The following is a 13,958-nucleotide window of genomic DNA, read 5'->3' on the forward strand; positions in this document are numbered from 1 at the left end:
TTATGATTTAGGTTATGATTTCGGTTATGATTTCGGTTATGATTTAGGTTATGATTTCGGTTATGGTTTAGGTTATGATTTCGGTTATGAATTCGGTTATGATTTCGGTTATGATTTAGGTTATGATTTCGGTTATGATTTAGGTTATGATTTAGGTTATGATTTCGGTTATGATTTAGGTTATGATTTCGGTTATGGTTTAGGTTATGATTCCGGTTATGATTTCGGTTATGATTTCGGTTATGATTTCGGTTATGACTTCGGTTATGATTTAGGTTATGATTTCGGTTATGACTTCGGTTATAATTTAGGTTATGATTTCGGTAGTGATTTCGGTTATGATTTAGGGTATGATTTAGGTTGTAATTTCGGTTATGATTTAGGGTATGATTTAGGTTGTGATTTCGGTTGTGATTTCTGTTATGATTTAGGTTTAAAGAATCCTAAAAGTATTCGTTAGCTACCTGCAAATTTCTCCCTACCCAAGTAAAATAGAATACAAATCAAATCCTAAAATTCCTATTTAGCAACGTTAAAAAATACCTTGGCAACGTTAGAAAATTCCTTAACAACGTTAAAAAAATTCCTTGGCAATGTTAAAAAATTCTTCAGCAACGATAAAAAAATTCCTTATCAACGTTAAAGAAATTCCTTGGCAACGTTAAAAAAATTCCTTAGCAACGGTGAAAAAATTCCTTAGCAACTTTAAAAAAACTCCTTGACAATGTTTAAAAAATTCCTTAGCAATGTTACAAAAATTCCTTAGCAACGTTAAAAAAATTCCTTAGCAATGTTTAAAAAATTCCTTAGCAACGTTAAAAAAATTCCTTAGCAATGTTAAAAAAACTCCTTAGCAACGTTAAAAAAATTCCTTAGCAACGCTAAAAAAATTCCTTAGCAACGTTAAAAAAATTCCTTGGCCACGTTAACAAAATTCCGTTAACAAAATTCGCGCCAGTTACATATTTACTTCGTTGATCCTATGATTGGTTGGTTCGTTTAGGACCCTAAATTTGGACCGTCTTTAAGACGGGCTTATAGGCTAGTGTAAAATAAGTCGTTCACGACACCGATTTCGCAAACACTGCAAAGTTGCGAAGATGTGTTGCGAAGCGACGTTTTTTAGTGACGTGAATACCTACATTGTTAATATGTAACTGGTATAAAAATATCTGGCTGTTCTTGCAAAAATTGAGTATGCTTGTGAGATAAAAAAATTGTAGCATTAAATAAGTTACATACTATGTATATATTGATATCTGTATCATTACTTTTCAGATATTTTTCCATTTCCATGTAATTGTTCATCGCGAAGGAAAGCTCTTCCCCGTCCGTGCACGCCTTCAGAAATAGAGGTACAGAGTGCACCACAAGAAAACATTCCAGAGCGAGAAATATCACTTCGCTTGAGTTGAGGAGTCTCCCATTTTTTAATGATAATGATAGAACATAAACCGGAATTATTCCAAATGAAATCACAACATTTAAATTGGACAAAATCCACCGAACTTTATTCGGCTTTGGATCCATTTCGAATTTGTGTTTTTCTGGGTTCCAAATATTTGGGGGAAGGTAGCGTAATTTCTTTAAGGCGAAGAAAAATCGAGAAAGTGCACCCAGCCCAAATTTTGAGATCATGTTGTTGTTTCTTGTGACTAAATAAAACTAAATAATCGAAATACTGACTCTTTTCGACTATCTACATTTGATTTTAAATTAAACTGGACACATCTTCCAGCCAGCGATTCACAATTTTCAATTTCACTGAATTTGCAACATAGTCGGCATAAATATGTAAGCACATACAGAGAAATTTATATCACATTCACAATAAGAAATTCGGTAGTATGCACACTCTTAAAATTAATGTCACACTTTTGAAAAGTAAATCCACTCTGAATTCTATAAATATAGAATACATATATCTTAATATTAAAATAAATATGTAGGTACTCGAATTTGTTCATATTATTATGCATATTAGGTAAACTATGTATACTGAGTCCAGAATAAACTTTACCATTTATTAAGTTGACGCTAGTCTGAAAGTAGCATGTATAATTTACTTAATATTGAATTAAGATTGTGTGTATTTACGTTTCAAAACATTATTTTTAGGAGTGCACATACATATGTAAATAGTTATCCCTGTCCGTACTTATTTACTGGGTAACGATTTCCTACAGGATTGTTAATGATGCTTTACAGGCTGCTAAATTATATGTAGATACATTGGATACACATTCTAAATCGAATATATAGATTGTATATAATTACTTTAATTAATTAATTAGGATACCGGTACACCTATATACCCTGGCTAGAAATTATGCCATCCATAATTTAATATCAGTTTTCTTAGAGTGCAAATTAGATCCTGATGTTATTTATGTATGCCGACAGGAAACAATATATCCATATTTAATACATACATATTCAACTTAAATATGAAAAGTGAATTATTTAATATCACGATGTGATCGTTTGGAATATAACATTTGGCAATGTATAAAAGAAGGTATATAAGTACATATTTACATACATTGTGAATACGAATTTAAACCCCGTTTAACTTTTTTTGAAGCCACGTTCAAATTGAATTTCAGCCACGCTCCGATTTTAATCTTAGATTTTTTAGACCTTCAATTTATTGATTTACATCGCATGCTTATGCACGTACATACATATGTAGTTAATACATTATCGCATACATAATGTGGCCATCACAAAGAAATTCTTAAATATACCAGAACAACTATGAGGCGTATGTACAATTAAACCTTTGTAAGTATCTTATACAGGAAATTTTTCGCTAGTGACCTCTGAATTTATGTATAGATAAATCAGATAAAAATACGCTGAAAGGCTTAATGTCTAATGTGTACATACTTATGTATCTAGTAGGATATTTAATCAACTGAACGAACAATCTCCAAGGATATTTATTTTCATACATATATTTTATTTTTTATCAATATCATACTTTTCTAAACATATGTAGGTATACATATGTAAATTTAGAGCCCGACTTATCCTCCGCCTTACGCGCTGAGCAATACTGTAACCGTATTCGAAACCACTTTCTCGAAATACTGCACTTTCGTCTCCCTGTTCAACCGAAACATCTTACTCCCCCCGAACCCCGCCCACATACAAAATGGCCGCATCCCTTTTAACCTCCTCCTCCCACATTTTAAATCCAACTTGCTCCCGTCCCCCACCATTGAGGCGCCCCATCTCCTCTTAAGTTCCGTGCTAACATCCAGCAATCCGTGAGCCAGTGGCAACGTGAGATTCACAACGACCGCCACCATGCCGGACACCGAAGGAAAAAACGCATACACGGCAAAAGGCATGGAATCGTACAATTTAATCGTGACGAAATTCGACACTACGAAAACCACGAGTCCGATCAGGATTAAGAAGAAGGTACCCAATTCTTGAAATGGCGCGAATGCATTCATTGCCAGCTGTACTTTAAGGTGTTCCGTGATCCCCCGATTTATTCGCGGCATTGATACAAAATATCTTACCGGCGGTAACAAGGTCGAAAATATGGACCGCAACATTATCAGGAAGGTGATGAAAATCAGGATGATAAGCGACAGGATGGTGGCCACTTCGAAAACGTTGACCATAAGTAGGGTGAAACGAACAATGTTGAGGACAATCATGGTCGCCTCGCTCAACTGGAAAATGTAGTTCGTGTCTCGCAGTACGAAATAGTAGCCGTCAAAGTCCATGAAGACTTCAGAAAGGAGTAGGACAAAGCGATATGTAGAGAAACTCCGAACAATTATGATCAAACCGGTTGCCAGGGTTTTGTGAGATTTTCCTGTGAAATAATGGAGGCATGGCTGTTAGATTAAGTCACTCCCTCCTATAAGGTGGACAATGAGGTACACCGAGGCACGGGACAAAATATGGACGAAAATATGGACAAGGACAAAACGTTATTCTGCTGTTTTTCTTAGTGAGGCAAATACCTAACAACGAAAAAAATTTACTAAGTATGCATTTACCCCACCCAAAAAAATAGACATAAGTCGATTTCTCGGTCATTTCTCAACCGATTTTGATGAAATTTTGCACAGATCATTGTTACGGGATTTAGAAACGATGTACTAGTTGACTTGGCGAATTCTTGATTTTTGCCCGAGTTATGGGCGAAAAAGGGCAAAAATTCACACTCGGAGTCACCTTGCCATCCATTGTACCATTTTGGAGCATCATATAATCCTAAATTATTAGAAAAAGTTACACTAATTCCTTCTGAACATTTTAAGACCACGTTGACCGAAATCGGTTCAGAAATCAAGAAGTTATTCATATTTGAAAACTACAAATTTTGTAAAATTATTCTGGTTGCAAATAATTACTGTCGGTGTTCCAGTGTAACAATGCCATTGACAACCCAATTACAAGTTTTAAATAAACAAGGTCCCAAAAAGTGGGAAATCTGAGTGAGGTAGTGCAATTACAGTTAATAAATAAATTTAGATTGCAGAATTTTTGCATCACCGCTCTCGGTATCATTCCTTACTAGGCCCACTATAAATTTTATTTTGCATACCTAAATTCTTAGATTTATTGAACTACTTGAGATTTCAAAAAAATTACCAAATATAGTGGCTAGACAATTGTGAACTGTGCAAATCTATGATTTTGGATATTCAATTAATTCCTAATCTGGTGAAATCATCAGACCTTTAAAAGAGGGAAAATTATTCTAAATGACTAATTAATGTTTCTGGTAAAGAATGGTACCGAGAACGGTGATGCAAACATTCTGCAATCTAAATTTATTTATTAACTGTAATTGCACTACCTCACTAAGATTTCCCACTTTTTGGGACCTTGTTTTTGTAAAGGAAAAAGTAAGAAAAGTATGTAGAAACCGTATGAAAACATTTCGTTAGCTGTCTTATAATTGTAATCATATCTGTTCATTTTCATTCATTTGGCTGAGTATGATAGTGAATCGAAATAAATTTCCTTTCATATGAATGAAAATGACTGTAAGATTCCGTAATTTATGAATGACTGTAATTGAAAGGATTTATCAAACTTTTCAATTCTCACCCTACAGATTTATGTTTAGTACATGGGGCGAAGTAAGAAATGAAGTTCGATGAAGTGAAATGAATTGAATTTGAAAGAAAACGACCACATAAAGGAAAATCTTCCGCCACAAATCGGGAGACTGACTTTTGTATGAACAATAAAAATTGGACAGGAATGATTGTAATTGGCGGAAAACTTTACCCATACGCTTAAATTATATAAATCTCTACTGGCCCCTATTCCTCGTTCCCACCAGGTCTCCTTCAATATTTATAATTTCATTAAACCCGCTCACAGCATCCTTTCCGTACAACGTGATCATGACATGGCCTACAATCCCATAGTAACATAGGACCGCTATCAACGCCAAGATTAGCACGATAGGTAACGGCATGTATGGTTTTTCCGGGGTCGCGCGCAAAATTTGGAACGCGCAGTATAGTAGCGCCATCCCTGCGATTATATCCGTGACAAGGAACAGGTTCAAATGCCAAATTATGACTGGTACGTTTCCTCTCATGACTTTGTAACGGAGGCATTCCCGCTTCCCATCCCATTGGAGGGGGCATTCCGAGATGAATCTTATTTTAGTGGCGTGTTCCGTAAAACTGGAGGTTACGTAGGACGGAGCCATTTTCTTCAACGATGTCTCAACAGCGAATAAATCGTACAAATTTAAATCGCCAAAACTATTTATCATGAAACTGGATATATTGATTCAAATTGGTCTTTCATGATTTTACTTTCCGCTTGTAGATCGATTTATTATAATTGTTTTCTTATTGTAAATTTAATCAGAGCTTATACATATATCGAGGTTGCTTTTTCAGAAAATTAGATTTATGATCAGGCCCCGATCTAGCCCAAAATCTTACCTGGGCAAAGAAATTAGGCGCCCCAACCCGCTCGCGCCTTCGGCGCTCGCATGTGGCTACTGTCTCAATCAAATATTTGCTCAACATATTCGTACCATATCTTATTAGAATGGACAGATACAATGAGACAGCAAACTTTTTGAGCTTCTACAGATTTGATGTATAATTGCTTAAAATTAGCGGAATATTGAGCAGATCACTATTCCGTAATACAGGTAATCTGGGGCGCGCATAGCAAATTTTCGAGACACACGCCAAAATGTGCAAATTTTTTGTTAATTGTACTAATCCTTATGTTTGACTCAAAATCGTCTACATAAATTAGATCAAATATCACTATAAACAAAATTTATTTTGGACTAATATTTGACTTTAGTTTTGTAATTTGTTGAGTTCTGCAAAATTATACTATTTTCCCTGCTAGTTTTTGTGGAGATATGGGATTCTAGCACGATGGATTCGTTACACAAAATCCGTTGGGCTTTCGGAATTTTATAAACAACAGGATACAGAGGGTTATAATTTTGTATAGGCACAGTAGCTAATTTGCCCATATATATAAAACTGCGGCTCAAATTAAAAATGTTGTAAACGATTTTAAAACTATAATTCAAGTCGAACAAAGTTTCAATTTACTCCATTTTAAAATTTCGAAATCTGGGTCCGAAAATTGACCCCCAAGTGTACCATACAGTTAAATGACTTTGCACACCTAAAATGACCCCTAAAAAAGTACCTACATAATTTATCAATGCAATTAATATGGTTTCTGTCAGAAACTTTCTGATAGAATTGGGCCTAATGCAAACAATTATATCCAAAAATCAACCAGAAACACAAATCTCAGCTTTGCAGAGTCAACAAACGCTCCACCCTCAACAATTGAGAAATCAGACGCGTGTGACATACATTGATCGTGCTCTCACAAAAATAATTTTTTAGCACAAAATGAGTTGGGCAGGAAAGAAAACGATCCCTACTTTATAAAAAACTTAATTTTTAGGTCTTGCGACAAAAATTAAAGATATGACATTGAAAATAGGGGGAACCCACAAACTTTTTCCAACTCTGCACCGTCAGAATCACCACCCACTATTCATCAATGTGGTTAAAGTACTCGAAATTGTAATTATTTTGTACAAAGATGTATTAGTTACGTCTACTTATGCACCTTTTTTGTTTTTTCAAAATGGGAACTTCAGGACGACACTTTAAAGAAAAGTGTGCCTAATTTTGTTTATGCATTTTGCAAACTTTTGGATGGCGAGTGTAGGAAAGTGACCTATGAAATGGACCTTACAATTTTTAATTATTGGAAACGACGCCTTTGTTACTTATCAAAAAAGGATCAGGAACACGTGGAAAACGCCAAAAAAATTCCCGATGTGTACTTCGGGCACAAAATTAATGATGTCAACTGGGCCTATACAAAATTATAACTCTCTGTATTCCGTTAATTACTTTGAATCTTGTTAATTACGCATCAACTTGCGTATGTAACTAGATACATAAATACGTATTTCTGTTATATCAAAATTCAAAAAAATCGAGAAAAACGTAAATGGGGGGCAAGAAGTTACAGCGCTTCAAAATTGTTAGTCTAAATTAAAAAAAAATGAAACTTTAGAAATCTTAGCAAGTAGCGATTCAATACGAAACATTTGAATGGCGACTAAATAGGTGAAATTTAATTTTACCTTGTTAGACAGTTCTTTTACATATTTATTCGTGATTCTAATTCGTGATTCGTAATTCGTGATTCGTTAAAATTGAAGACCGATAACGCAATTAGAAATATGCCTTCAAAAAACAGACAATGCGGGTCACTGACGTGTAAAAAACAGATCTCCATAGCACCAATTTTATTTTGTTCACCACAAAAATAAAAGCGTCCCCGTATTTTTTGCATTTTGCATTCTTCACAATGCACTAATTTGAGGGCGAAACGTGAGTTTTAGCTTGTTTTCTAGACAAAACCTGTTTTTTTAATTCTGCAAATTTTCTAATTTTTGTGTAAATTAAAAAATTCGAAAACATGTCTCTTCAGAATGCCTTACTTCATTTATTAAAAACCCACATGCAATACATATTGTTTGAAAATTACAACGCGTTAATAATTTTAATGAATTTCAAATATTGGCAACGTATTCTAAACTTCAAATTTGAAAGCAAATGATTTTTTATAAGTCGGGTAAGTCATTCTGGTAAAACATGTTTTCGAATTTTTGGATTCGCGCTAAAATTCGACAATTTTAAAAATCGAGGTTCCGGCTGGAAAACAGTTTACAATTCGCATCAAGGGCTCAAAGTAGCGCCTTGTGAAAAATGCAAAAGTACGGTGATGGTAATTTTTTGCGGTGAAAAACATAAATCTGGAAATTTGAGTTTTACTTGTACATAAAGGACCTGCATAGTCCTCTTCGCAATTTCTAAAAAATCGGAATGATATATTTATGTACATACAACCATGCAGGTGCAGGTTTTTTGGGCCACAATCATGCAAACTCTCAAGATGCAATACAACCAATGCGAGATATTTAGAACAGTTTTATATCATACAATTTATTTTGCTCCCCAGCGTAGACTCTAAATATATTGTCAGGCATATTATTTTAAATTTAAGTTTTAGAGAATTTGCATTTTGATCAAAATAGGGGTTAACACGACAATTGGGTGAAATTTATTTAATGGTTGGATAATTTTTCGCAAACGTGGAGTATTTAAATTTTACCCAATTATCGTGTCGTCCTTTACTTTACTCAACCTTGAGTAGGTTTACTAATCTTTATTTAGAGTGTGAAAAGCTAGAAACTTCCTGTTTCAAAAATTGCAGTGGTGCATCGACACATCAGAACTGCAGCAATGAGTTGTACAAATTTGAAAAAATAAAAACTCCAGCCAAAAGATTTTGAAAATTTACAACAGGAAAATTCAATTACATCTAGTGTAAACCCGGGCGCCTGCCCGCGCCCCCAGGGATTTGGCGCCCCGGGCAGCTGCCCGGGTTGCCCGCCCCAAAATCGGGGCCTGTTTATGATCGACGTAGGTATGGAATTAATTATGGAGACCCACCATTTTCATGTTCGCCAATCTGTTGTGAATTTCTCTTATATGAAAGTTGAGATTTCTAGCGGAAACACGTGTACATAAGTAATCAACCTTAAAATCACGGTGGTGCTTCGCACAAAATAGAGTCATGGTTATTTTTACGGGAAAAATTTTAAACTGTTTGTTAAACAATCATGAAAATGACACGTAGTGTTGAGGATGGCACAAAAACTGCAAGATGTATTTGGCACCGCTAAAAATCGTCCATGTCATGTCTGGTGCAGATGTATGTATGTACACTACGGAGCCGAATATGAGTTTGCCGCAGAAACATATTTCAGTCATACTAGTCCCACTTTCATATTAATATCTTAAATCATTTGGCGTCCTAGTAGTAGGGTCGCCGCGGGTAACGGGTCGGGTACCCGTTACCCGCATACCCGCACGATTCTTGCGGGTACCCGTTATCTGCGGGTAGTGAGAACTACCCGCACGGGTAACGGGTAGGTAAGTTTTTATTTAATTTTCGACATAAATCAGTTCACAAAGAAAGGTAGCATCAAGTTAGTCTATTTACCAACAACAGAGTCAGTATATTATTTATGCATTTGAAAATTTGCCATTTGCCAGCAATTAGAGTTTGTAACGAGCGTGTCTCTTCGGAAGCCACAGAAGCCTACGGCAGCCTCAAATACTTTTTGCGTTCAGATAATTCCGAGAAATTATTGTTTCACAAGCAGAATTCACCCTTTCTTAAATATCGGTACTAATTTGGCTTGTATTTCTGCGTATTTATGTAACACTGACGATATCTTAATTTTTCGGGTGAAAACCGTCGATACGATTGAAGGCAAAATTTGGAGGCAATTTTTTAAAATAAAAACTGAATTTAAATCAAAATTTCAAAAAATCAAACTACCAATGGAATCTTTTCTCAAGCTACACCAGGATTGTTAAGCGAGTTCTATCAAAAAGATAAGTCAAAATTAGAAATCACGTGATTCTTATCTTTCGCTGACTAGTCACTTTGAAGCAAAATGTCGCAGCAAAGTTCAATTTTTAAGTAAATGTTCTCTCTTTTTCCTTCACTGGACGTAAACCATGGTGGACTTTGACCTGCCTCGCCCGCCATAGTTTTCTTCAAAGGGGCCATTCACTGGAAAGATAAGTGTATGTAATTCCTAATTTCTGGCTTGATTTTTGATACAGCCCGCTAAGAAACCCGGTGTAGCTTCAAAAAGGTTCCATTGTAAGAAAAAGGTTTGGTATTAAATAGAAATAACTAATGGCATCTACCTAGCAAATTATGGTATGCGTTACTTGCTTCACATTATTTCAAACTATATATCAACCCAAATGAGCAAATAATTGATTAGACCAAATTTATTCCGAAGCTTAGTTGGGTTTTAGCTTAATTCTCATAACGGGTAGCGGGTAACGGGTACCCGCACGGGTACCCGTGCGGGTACCCGTTACCCGCACGGGTAGTTGGACTGCGGGTAACGGGTCGGGTAACGGGCAGCATTTTTGCCACCCGCGGCAACCCTACCTAGTAGACTCTAAAAAAAACATGTTCCTGTACCATGTACGTACGTATACATATAACTACATATACGCAAGTAGTAGATAGCACTCAAACTTCTCGGCCAGGCTGTCGCCTGACCGAGAAGTCTGAGCGCAATATGGTACCTTGATTACCAAAAATTGCAAGAGATTGTTGATGGGATAAATGACTATGTATGTTCTCGAAGTATGGTTTGAAAATATGCTTGTCAAGTATGTAAAAGTATTCATATGTAATCATATGTGTATGATGGAGAGTGCTTATTAAATGAATGCATCATGTTAAAATAAAGGTAGACAAAACTGAAAAAATGAAACATTATTATAAGTAATCATTTATTGACGGTAAATAGTTTCAAAATGCAAGACATTTATTCGGGTAAATATATATGGCCCCATGTACCAAGAATTAAACCCCCTGCCCCGTTGATCCAAATCCTTTCTCCCCTCGTTCCTTAGAGACAGTCTCTAGATCGAGGAGTTCCTCCTGTAATATGATAAAAATTTTTAATTAATTATTAAAATTAAGATCAATACCCAAAAATTAATAACAAAATTAAAAATTATTATCATATTACCTTATAATTTACAAATAGAATAGAAGAGGGTGGGGTGCACCTCTCGAAGATGAGCTGGGCAAAGGCTTCCCTCCTCTCAATTATTGCGTGGGTAGACCTCAGGTTGTGGATAACTACCTCGATATCTCCTTGAAAGTCCTGGTCCACCACTCCCCCACCAACCATCAGTCCTCTGATCGCCATGGACGAGCGGTCTGCGATCCGACAGTAGTGGTTTACGGGGAATGAAACCCGTACGAAAGTGTTGATCCTCGTGCTGCTGTGTGGTGGAAGGATATACTCTTCGGGGCTGAAAATAAAAAAAAATAAATAATTCAAAAATAAAATTGGTATAAATTATATAACCAACAGTTATGATGCACTCAATATCCCTCCTATAAAAACATTAATATACTTCTATATTTGTTTACCTCCTTATGTCGAGCCCCACAGAGTGTTTCGTCCCGATCGCAGGTAGGAATGGTCCTACCAGTCCCTGTGAATCGGAATCTTCATCCATGAATTTCTCGTTGAACCTTACGATTAGAGGCTTCTTCCTCTTTTTATCTTGAGTTGTGGAGATTTGTGTTTGAGCCATGATAGCTGTGGTTGGAATGATTTTCTACTGAAAATTAACTTCAATTTATACGAAAAATTGCTTGCAATATGATCTCATTAATTGGGGAATAATACCAACGAATGTTCTGAATATACCATATCTGATACATAAAATTATAAACCAACTATCAAATATAACATAATCAATTAACGTCAAAAATCGCATATTCAGCAACAATGTTATAATTCCAAGGGTTTAACTCATCATTCGTTCATCCAGTTACTAATTAACATTTTAGTTAAGACTCAAGTTGCCAAAGACTGTCACAATATACATACTAATCACAGTTTATAATTTATGTTATTCTCCTGTTGACACTCTTCATAACTAGCTTTAAACCAATTCACACTGATTATGTATCAACTGGTAAGAACTGTCAATCAATGTCAAAACATGCATATTTTGCATTTTCATACATTTAGTTTTGTCATAAGCCATTCATACAGTTCATTCATAAACAGAGGTTGACCCAGCCAGGGCACAGGCCGTCAATCACTGTCAAAAGTTGCATACTCTACAGTATTGACCGTTCAGTAGTAATTTTAAATATAACTATTAAAAATAACTGATATTAATACTTATTAATAACATACAGGAATAAATATAATAGTAATCATGTTACACAATTATTACTTGCATTTTCATTTTACCTACCTCACATACTTGTGAGAAGTTGAAAATTGGTATAAAAGCCGGTCAGTAACAACTGTGGAACCATTCAACCCCCAAAACTCTTCAGATCAACATTTTCAAGGAACCACTATAAAGAAATCAAAGATGTCTGGAAAAGGAAGGAAGGCTACCCCATCAATCGGTGAGAGTATCTTACATACATACAGATACAATAAATAAAGATTCGTTCGTAGATGTAGATGAATATGGATTTATACCCCCGTACTAAAATTTTTCGATATTTTTAGCTGGACCTCCTAACAAAAAGGCCACTCAGGGGGGAAAAGACGGCAGCAAAGATCCGAGTAAGTTTATTAAAAATTCCTCAAACAAATTAATAATTTGCAGAATTATTAATTATGATTTCTTCCTATTATTAATTTTCAATTTCTATTTACTCTTTCCAGATCTGAATTTGCTGAAACTTCCTGCCGACGTCCGCCAAGAGTGGTTCTCCGCACTCTTCCCCACGGAGTCCCCATCCGCCATGTCCTCAACAACAGAGGAATCAAGCAATTCCCCTCCCCCTGATTTTCTACAGAGGCTAAAGGACTTTTGTGGTAACTCGAGTCAGGCTGACAAAAACGAAGAGGATCTACCTGAGGCAGAGGACCCCAAAGATGCCATGCAAGTGGCAAAACTACTCCAGAATTTTAAGGAAAAAGAGGCTTTCGGAGAAACAATTCACGACAAGGACGGCATTAAGGTAGGCTTCATGCGTGTTGGGCAAAATGCAAGATATACTGTTAATAAGGACATCCAACTAGATTTTAATGTATACAACGGGGAGATGTACGTTCATTTGAAAAAGAAATTTAGCAAAAGTAAGAATGATGCAGTCTCTTTCCGGGGTAGTTTAATCACGGTATTCGATGTGATTTATTGTCATGCAGCTGCAGAAATGCAAGCACTTTTATTGGGGAAGGATGTAGACGCTTCATACCTAGAATTTGCAACTCAACTTCTTAAAGTAGGGACAAAGAAGTAACTATTAATCTTGCTGTTGTAGTCACTCTGTTGTAGCTTACCAAACATTATAGTAATAATAACAATAACAATAAATACAATAATACTTCTTATGATTGTTAAAAATGCTTTTAAAAAATGTGAAAATAATAAAATCTATAAAAAATACAACTTTTTTTGTTTTCTCACTAGGAGCATATTTTTTCTTCGCCATTCCAACTGACATCCTACCAATTTAATGGACAGCAACTAATGTTCGAGAGGAAGCCCAGGATGAATGAAGGGAAGTACGATTTTGATAAATGTGTTGCATACTTTTACCCTCACTTAAAAAAATTATTGGGCATATGCATACCTCTAAATGAGGGGATAAGATTTAAGATCATCATTGATTGTAAACTCATCAAAGTAGAAATTCATGAAATTGTTGATCGGTCAAAAGCATCTTTTTGCTCAGATTTTGTAACATCATTTTCTAATCACCATTTAGGTTCAACAATTTGGGACTGTATAAATGATATCATAGAAAAGTTAATAAGGCACTGCCTTAATGGCTCGGGATGGATATTTCAAAAAGTTATTGCAGTTAGGGTG

At 35.5% G+C, this 13,958-nt stretch overlaps 2 protein-coding genes across 2 annotated transcripts; one reads left to right on the forward strand and one right to left on the reverse strand.

The window, feature by feature from the left end:
- Positions 1 to 10,867: 10,867 nt before the first annotated feature.
- Positions 10,868 to 11,705, reverse strand: LOC110860732 (deoxyuridine 5'-triphosphate nucleotidohydrolase). Its single transcript, XM_022109829.2, has 3 exons — positions 11,539 to 11,705; positions 11,129 to 11,417; positions 10,868 to 11,037 (listed from the first exon to the last, which is right to left on the reverse strand). The coding sequence occupies exons 1-3, from the start codon at positions 11,703 to 11,705 to the stop codon at positions 10,960 to 10,962; spliced, it is 534 nt and encodes a 177-aa protein (XP_021965521.1). The 3' UTR covers positions 10,868 to 10,959.
- A 755-nt stretch (positions 11,706 to 12,460) lies between these two features.
- LOC118439377 lies at positions 12,461 to 13,498 on the forward strand. The gene is made up of 3 exons (XM_035860629.1): positions 12,461 to 12,540; positions 12,647 to 12,703; positions 12,806 to 13,498. Exons 1-3 carry the CDS (start codon positions 12,504 to 12,506, stop codon positions 13,384 to 13,386), a joined length of 675 nt encoding a protein of 224 aa, XP_035716522.1. The 5' UTR covers positions 12,461 to 12,503; the 3' UTR covers positions 13,387 to 13,498.
- Positions 13,499 to 13,958: the final 460 nt, after the last annotated feature.

Source organism: Folsomia candida, unplaced genomic scaffold, assembly GCF_002217175.1.
Source record: "Folsomia candida strain VU population unplaced genomic scaffold, ASM221717v1 Fcan01_Sc034, whole genome shotgun sequence".
In the NCBI taxonomy this organism is placed as follows: Eukaryota; Metazoa; Arthropoda; class Collembola; order Entomobryomorpha; family Isotomidae; genus Folsomia; species Folsomia candida.

What these genes read in the sequence shown, in the direction of transcription:
- LOC110860732 (XM_022109829.2), bottom strand. Translation starts at nt 11,705, where the DNA reads ATGGCTCAAACACAAATCTCCACAACTCAAGATAAAAAGAGGAAGAAG. An exon ending in GTGGGGCTCGACATAAGGAG is followed by an intron (nt 11,418 to 11,538) that starts GTAAACAAATAT and finishes TTTTATTTTCAG; the next exon opens with CCCCGAAGAGTATATCCTTC. An exon ending in TTCTATTTGTAAATTATAAG is followed by an intron (nt 11,038 to 11,128) that starts GTAATATGATAA and finishes ATCATATTACAG; the next exon opens with GAGGAACTCCTCGATCTAGA.
- LOC118439377 (XM_035860629.1), top strand. Translation starts at nt 12,504, where the DNA reads ATGTCTGGAAAAGGAAGGAAGGCTACCCCATCAATCG. An exon ending in GAAGGCTACCCCATCAATCG is followed by an intron (nt 12,541 to 12,646) that starts GTGAGAGTATCT and finishes CGATATTTTTAG; the next exon opens with CTGGACCTCCTAACAAAAAG. An exon ending in AGACGGCAGCAAAGATCCGA is followed by an intron (nt 12,704 to 12,805) that starts GTAAGTTTATTA and finishes TACTCTTTCCAG; the next exon opens with ATCTGAATTTGCTGAAACTT.